Genomic DNA, 8,662 nt, shown 5'->3' on the forward strand with positions numbered 1-8,662 from the left:
GACCTAATTATGATAAACACGTTTTTTTTTTTTTTTCTTTGTAAGAAAAAGAGAGCGGGGCGACTAATATAGCAATCCTCTTTAGGTGTGACTATAGGAGCTCATCTCCACTATCAAATATTCGGTTTGAGTCATAGCTACTATTTCAAAAACGAGCCCATCATCATAGCGCGCCCTCTCAAAATATCCAATTGATCCAAAGCCTATCTTATAGCCCAAATGTCATGTTTTACTATTACAAATAGTTTTAACTTATGTCTTGACTTGAACTCTTGACCTCAAAAACATGAAATATCAGTTTATACCAATTGAACTATATATCACGGTTCTAGTGCACACGCCCGTCAAGCTATCTGAATTCGAGTAATTTTTCTTATAAGTAACAAAATGTTGTAGGAAAATAAATACAAAAGTAAAATCCTACATGGAACATATATATATATATATATATATATATAAGAGTGCCTAAAAGCGTCACCGATTCTCCAAATAAAAAAAATGTGGATTTGAAACCCACCTATTATAAATTGCACAAAATAGGCAGTAGGCAATTATTATGCAGTGAGTTTTGCTACTTATTATCTTCTTACATCACATATTATATTTTCTTTTATTTTTTTATTTTTAATTTTTTTAAATTGTTTTTTGATTTTATTCTTCTTAGAGTTATTAAATTTTTTTACTTATCATCTATATATTACATATTTTATAAAATATATATATATATATGTATATATATAATATATAATGGATAGAGATGATCAATAGAATTTTTTTTTTATGCGGTCAACATCTTCGTATATAACTTGGAAATTAACTGAGGCACGGATGTTGAGGTTGACTTTGAAATAAATATGGCGGTCATGTTGTCTAAATCAACGTATAAGATAAGGATCAGTACCGATTCACCATGTTTGATTTGTTCCAGCGATTGACTATTAATATTATGGAAAAATTATATTCATCATATATCTCATGTACACAACGCACATCATACAATTTTGTTTTAATTTTTTTGTTTTATCTTATTTTTTATAAAATATTTTTTTTGGTATATAGATGATTAGTAGAAGAATTTAATAATTTTAAGAAGAGTAAAATTAAAAAAAAAAAAAAAAGTGTAGTATATAATAAGTGACAACGATGAAAAACAAAGCTAATTATTCGCACATGTAAATTGACTGATATGATCAGTACAAAACGACATACATAAATTAATTCTTAACATGTACCCTACTCTTAAAACTCTCCAATCCTTTATAAAAGGGTGTGTCTCTTTCCTCGCAATCTTCAAAGCAGATTACTCCAAGCCTTCACCCTCTCCATTTTCCAAAGGAGAACATATCCTACGCGTGAAAAGCAATGGAACCGCCAAAACTTACCTATGACCATGAATGGGTCATACATATAAGTAGAGCCCTAGAAGAAGCCCTCGAAGAGGACGATGAACCAGTTCCCACTAGCATCTTCAGCGTACCCAAAACCCTAATGACTATCAAACCAGAAACATACACGCCACAGCTTGTAGCCCTCGGCCCATACCACCACCAGCGGCTTGAACTCTTGGAAATGGAGCACTCCAAGCTTGCTTCAGCAATGAGAGTGCAAAAGCACATCAAAGAAATCAAATTTCGTGATTTGGTTAACCGCATTGCGGAGAGTGATTGCATCATTCGAACTTGCTACCATCGATTCTTGGTGTTTGACCCAGAAACACTCGCATGGATATTTGCCATTGATGCTGCCTTCATATTGGAGTGCCTCCAAATCTATTCTTCCATAACAAACCGAGGCTCACTTTTGCGAATATCTTCTAAAATGGCCCAGTTGATCGACTACGCTAGGAAGAAAACCACACATGACCATGCAATACTCAGGGATATCACCATGCTGGAAAATCAGATCCCTCTCTTTTTGCTTAAAGAAGTCCACCACGCATTTTATTATTACGAAGATCGTGACGAAGTATTAGCCGACATTCTGTTGGGATTTTGCAAAGATCTATCACCCATCAAGTACGTTAATGATCAACAAAATTTCAGGGAAGAATGTTTCGCGAGAGCCCATTTACTAGATCTTCTATACTACATGGTTGCGCCAAATTTGCAACTTTCAACTGATTGTGAGCAGGAAAAGCCAGAAGAGGATAAAGAGATTGGTTGGTCTAGAAAAGCCTGGAAATTAATCTTGCAATCGCTATGGTATATTTATTTTACCCCACTCCTCCTTCTTAGCAGAATTTTCAAGTCGAAACTAGTCACACTCATACTCACAATACCATTCACAATAATCTCGACTTTTTCGAATCGAGGAAGCAAGAGTGCTACTGCTATAAACGATCTAATATCGACTGCAGAGAACGTGGCTGAGAATTTGGAAAGCCCATCTAGTCATGACGGGAAAGACGAAAGTCCTTTACTCGAAGAGATTGCAATCCCAAGTGTGACTGAGCTTCATAAAATTGGTGTAAAATTTCATCCAGTAAAGGGTGGATTGAGAAGCGTAAAATTTGACAAGTCTTCTGGCTCATTTTACCTTCCAGTTATTCACTTAGATGATAACTCCGAGGTGGTGCTAAGGAACCTCGTGGCCTACGAGGCATGTATTGCGCCTGAGGTGATGGCTTTTACACGTTATACAGAGTTGATGAATGGAATAATTGATACAGAGGAGGATGTGAGGATTCTTCGTAACGCAGGGATCATCTTGAACTGTCTCAAAAGTGATGTAGAAGTGGCAACACTTTGGAATGGGATGATGAAGTCTGTGAGGGTAACGAAAGTTCCAGTTCTTGACAAGGCCATTGAAAGCGCAAATACTTATTATTCGAAGAGTTGGAAAGTGAGCATGAACCTAAACATGAAGGATTATATCTTTTCTTGGTGGCCATGTCTTACCTTTTTGGCAGCGAATATTCTAATATTACTATCTGTGGTGCAAACAGCCTGTTCTATATACACTTGCTCCGAATGGCTGCAAGCCCTCTGAACATTCGCACTTTTTCTTGCCATACGATTTTATAATTTATTGACATCGACAACACGATATATACGTTAATCAATTGTAAGTATATTCTTTGATACATAATTCTTTAATATTGTAATCAATGTTAATGCATTCTTTAATAGACAATTTCGTGTCATATTTCATTTTGAAAATTCAGTTTATCAAATTATATATATTCAACCTCTCAAAGCATTCTGCATGGTGGCGTACGTGAAATTTCCTGTAAAATAGAATATGGGGAACTTGGGCATATAAAATTTCAGAGGAAACTCCTTTCCTCGCTCGAGCACTCAATAAGTGCGAGGAAATTAGGAATTTGTTTATGTAACAAACCAGATGGCCGTGTTTTTGTCAAAAAGTTCTTTGTGTATATTTCATCATTCTTACACTGTTACCATCTCCTCTACGAGTACATATCAAAATATATTTTCTATTCTAAGTTATACAGATTTTGCTCCTTTAATTAAGTTAACGTGTGAAGGAAAGAATTTCTTTCCATCTCACTCTCTAAAATTACTCCACTTTCCTTTTAATATACAACTCACGCCAACACTCCCCCTCAAGGTGATGCATACGGATCCTTCATGCGCAACTTGATCAGTGAGTTGTGGAAGTCTTTGCTTGACACGGCTTTGGTAAGTATATCTGCAAGCTGGTCCTCAGATTTGACAAATGGGAACCGGATTGTATTAGTCTCTAGATTATGTTTGATGAAGTGTCGATCAACCTCTACGTGCTTCGTTCGATCATGTTGAACCGGATTGTGTGAAATATCTATAGCCGCTTTATTATCATAGAAGAGGTTCATTGCAGACTCGGGAGCAAAACCGATTTCGACTAGTAGTCTTTTCAGCCAGAGAAGCTCACACAACCCCTTGGCCATCCCACGAAATTCTGCCTCTGCGCTAGAGAGTGCCACTACCTTTTGTTTCTTACTTCTGCATGTCACAAGGTTTCCACCTACAAATGTGAAATATCTTGATGTCGACTTCCTATCAGAGATGTTCCCAGCCCAATCTGCCTCTGTATAGCCATCAACCCTTACATGATCATTTCCAGAAAACATGAGCCCTTTTCCTGGAGAAGACTTCAAGTACTTTAGTATCCGAATTACAACCTCCATGTGTTCTTCACTTTGACAATGCATAAATTGACTCACTACACTCACAGCATACGCAATATCTGGATGAGTATGAGAGAGACAAATCAGTTTTGCAACTAACAGTTGATATCTAACCTTGTCAGCTGGTTTCTAGTTCAGATATACCCCAAGTTTGTGATTTTGAAAAATTGGGGTATCCACTAGTTTGCACTCCAGCAGTCCAACTTCAGATAATAAATCTAGGACATATTTTCTTTGAGATAAAAATATGCCTTGGGTTGATCTGGCGACCTCTATCCCAAGGAAATACTTGAGCCCACCTAGATTCTTCATGTCAAATTCACTAGCCAACTGCCCTTGGAGCCGTGAGATCTCTTCAACATCATCTCCTGTAATGATCATATCATCGACATAGACAATCAGAGCCGTGACTTTTCCTTGCTGTTTTTTTAGAAACAAAGTGTGGTCTACATTGCTCTGTTGGAAGCCATACTTCTTCATTGCCAAGTTGAATCGCCCGAACCATGCCTGCGGCGATTGTTTTAACCCATACAAGGCTCGTTGCAACTTACACACCTCATTAGTTCCCGTGGTCACTGAGTAGCCTGGAGGGATGTCCATATAAACTTATTCTTCAAGCTCCCCATGAAGAAAGGCATTTTTCACGTCAAATTGATGTAGTGGCCAATTTAAATTTGCTGCAAAAGATATCAACACTCTAACAGTATTTAATTTAGCTACTGGTGAGAAAGTATCTTGATAGTCTATACCATATGTTTGAGTATACCCTTTTGCCATTAGTCTTGTCTTGTATCTTTCTATAGATCCATCAGTTTTGTGTTTAATGGAAAACACCCATTTGCACCCCACTATTTTTTTCCTTCCGGTAACAACATTAGATTCCATGTCTTGTTCTTCATTAGTGCCTCCATTTCATTTTTGATTGCCTGAGTCCACTTTGGGTCTTCCAAGGCTTCCTCCACCCTTGTTGGAATATGACACACGGAAATGTTATGCACGAATGACTTGAGAGGTTCATTCAGCTCCTTTGTAGACACATAATTAGCAATAGGATATCTTGTTCTTCTTTCCTCAACGTCTGGTGAGTAGCGGCTTGGAGGCTTGCCACGATTGTGCCTGTTAGGTAACATATAACCAACAGGAGGTGTTAAGATATGTGTGTTAAAGGAGCTTACCTCGGGATCATTCTCAAGAGTTGGGTCTTTGGGTACTACAGAGGGGGAAGTAACTTGTGCTTCGTGTTCATTTTCATGGAGTTCAATTGCCAGAGAGACATGTTCTGCAAAGGGGGAAGTAACCTGCGCTTCGTGTTCATTTTTATGGAGTTCAATTGCCAGAGAGACATGTTCTGGTTGCCTCGGTTTCACATGTGTTTTAGATACACTTGGCCAATTTAGTTCCATCCAATTCTGCTCTTCCTGTCTGGTCTCCCCCTGAAGAGGAGAAGTGGGTGGAAAATATGTTTCGGTTTCCAAGAAGATGACATCCATAGTAATATAGGTGCGACTAGAAGTGAGATCATAGCATCTATATCCTTTTTTATGAAAAGCATAGCCCAGAAATAAGCACCGACGAGCATAGGGGTCTAGCTTAGTCTGCTAGTTTTTATGGTGATGGACATACGCAACGCACCCATAACCCACAGATCCTAGGATCGGAACCTGGCTCTGATACCATGTCAAAAAGTTCTTTGTGTATATTTCATCCTTCTTACACTGTTACCATCTTCTCTACGAGTACATATCAGAATATATTTTCTATTCTAAGCTATACAGATTTTGCTCCTATAATTAAGCTAACGTATGAAGGAAAGAATTTCTTTCCATCCCACTCCCTAAAATTACTCCACTTTCCTTTTAATATACAACTCACGCCAACAGTTTTAAACTAAACAGAATTATTCTAAACTGATATTGATTCTCCTGAACGCAAGGCAACCGTAAGAAAAAGTTCAAAACAGTACGAGAGCGTGCGACTATGAGTACGTGGGTCCCTTGCATTTTCATTCGAGTGCATTTTTTTAAAGCGAGGAGACTATTTAAGTGGAAGAAACAGATTACGAGGAAATCTTCTGCCAAATAGTACTTTTATTTAATTAATACGTGATTTATTATTTCTATTATTCTGACTACATTTAGATGTTGAACTGAATTGAGATAATAAAATATTATTAAAATATTATTTTTTAATTTTATTATTATTTTAAAATTTAAAAAAATGAATTGTTTATTATATTTTATATTGAAATTTGAAAAATTTGTAATTTAAAAAATTTGTAATAATGAGTTGAGATGGGTTTGAGATCTAAACTAGCTAAACATACACATGTCTAAACATTCAGAAATAATAATAAAAAAAAAATAACAAATCACATGTTGATTAAGTGGAATTGTGTGGTGAAAAGTTTTTATGTAGAATTCTTCAAGGGATATTATCGCGCCATCTTATGATGGATGATCACTGGGTTGGAGGATCACGATTATTGATTTGTCCTTCTAAGGAGGTTTTTATTTAAAAAGAAATGCTTTGACTACATATAAATCTTATAAAATAAACCCACAAACACTATAAGAGATTGTGTTTTTTGTCTCAAAAAACACAATTTTTGTCCCAAATTATATTTAGAGACGAAAAAATTTCTTCTCATATTTGTCTCTGAAAGACCGTCTCAAAAAGTTTTTAGAGACTAAAAAATCATTTTTAGAGAAGAAATTGGGCAGATCCAGTCGAAACCGTTCGAGCAGATAATTTTTTTGTAGACAAACCGATTTTGTCTCAATATATTGTTCGAATGGAATATTTCTCAGTCCGAACTGAGATGTCCATTCGAACAATATGAAATATTCATTCGAATTAATGTCCATATTTGATCATGTTCGAACATATTTTATACGTTCAAACTAATAAATTTTTCAAACGACTTGTGTTTGAACAAAAATTATGTCTATTCGAACAGAAATTTTATTTTCAGAAATTATATTCGTTCGAATGTGTTTTTGCACATAACTGTTGTTTGAACAAATAATTTATTGTTCGAACATCCGTATTTCTCTTTTGTCGTTCGAATGGGTTAGTTTTTATTTGAATGGATCTGTTTTGGTTCGAATGTAATTACAAATGGTAATTTACCGTTTGAATTGGTTATTTACCGTTCAAACTATATTAATCATATAAATCAGAATTTAATTAAAAATATCATACTAATATTACACAATTTGTAATTCAAACATCAATTGTTTAAATGTTTTGGAACATCATACTATAAATGCAATGAAAGAAAAGATAAATTTGAAGACTATGGTGGTGGCATAGAGTTTTGGGACATCATTGACTGGAATTGTTTAAATATTTTTTTGTTATTCAACTGCATCCTCTCTTCTAATCTTGCTTCGAAATCCGTTGCTTGATCTAATCGGGCCAGTAACTCTTTTTCCTTGGATCTCAATCGTTCTATCTCAAGTGCTGCTTCCTCCAATTCCTTAGTCTTGTTGTCATTCGATCTGGCTCCAGAATAGGATGATGATGATGATGAGGATGATTTTACGCAACGTCCTAACCCCCTCAAATATCCAGAACGTGACTCAAGAACTTAAAAAAGAATATGAGCATTGTTAATAGATGATGCATCAGATCGATTCGCAACATTTTCCTTAAGAGATATCATCTTGTCCTACAAAAACAAAAACATTAAAGTTAGTATAAGTAACAAAAATATTATGTGACAATGGAATTAAAAAAACTTAAACTTACATAATTTTTCTCTGCTTCGGGACTGGCCCAAATACCATCACGATTTTTATGTGTTTTAGCATACAATTGAGTCAAATCATAGTCAGCGAGACTTTCTTCTTTCTGCAAATGGAAAATTTATATTAGAACTTAAATCAGAAAATGTGTATCATATGTTAATATTTTACGGGTACTAAAATAACTTACCATTTTGTTAGACAAATGATGGAAAGATTGAGAAACTGCATGATGATTTATCTTTAAATTTGATCTATTTGCTTTGTTCACAGTACTCTATTGCTAAAAAAAAATATTAGTGTATATGTTTAATACATCTGTGATATACTATTAAAAAAAGATAGCAGCGATATTACTTGATAAGCAGGATCTTCAAACATATCACAAACTTTCTCCCATTCGTTTGGTGGAAATGCTTGGAATGGATTTTGTCGCGCCTCTATTGTAATACTAAATTTCTTATAATGTGCATGGTATCGACCTTTGTCCCTCCGAAATGCATTTGACATCAGTTCATCAACCGTTAATCGATCATCTCTTCGGCCAAAATTAAGCTCAAACTCATCATTTCAAAAATTATAAACAATTAGTATAAATACAAAATAACTTGAATGTAACATGTTATATACTTAGTTGCTTGAGATGTAGCTTATTACCAAACAACGATTTTTTATGTGGTGTTTCACATCTTGGAGAACTTTAGACCAAGAGGATGTAGCAATCGGTGCAAACATGCGAAGTGTACCAACATAATAAGCAAGCCATGTTGTCAAATCTCCGGAGCCA

General features: G+C 35.4%; 1 protein-coding gene across 1 annotated transcript; it reads left to right on the top strand.

Moving 5' to 3' along the window:
• Nucleotides 1-1,317: 1,317 nt before the first annotated feature.
• LOC121262025 (putative UPF0481 protein At3g02645) lies at nucleotides 1,318-2,988 on the top strand. Its single transcript, XM_041164462.1, has one exon. It carries the CDS (start codon nucleotides 1,363-1,365, stop codon nucleotides 2,986-2,988), a length of 1,626 nt encoding a protein of 541 aa, XP_041020396.1. The 5' UTR covers nucleotides 1,318-1,362.
• Nucleotides 2,989-8,662: the final 5,674 nt, after the last annotated feature.

Source organism: Juglans microcarpa x Juglans regia, chromosome 4S (assembly GCF_004785595.1).
Source record: "Juglans microcarpa x Juglans regia isolate MS1-56 chromosome 4S, Jm3101_v1.0, whole genome shotgun sequence".
Lineage (NCBI taxonomy): Eukaryota > Viridiplantae > Streptophyta > Magnoliopsida > Fagales > Juglandaceae > Juglans > Juglans microcarpa x Juglans regia.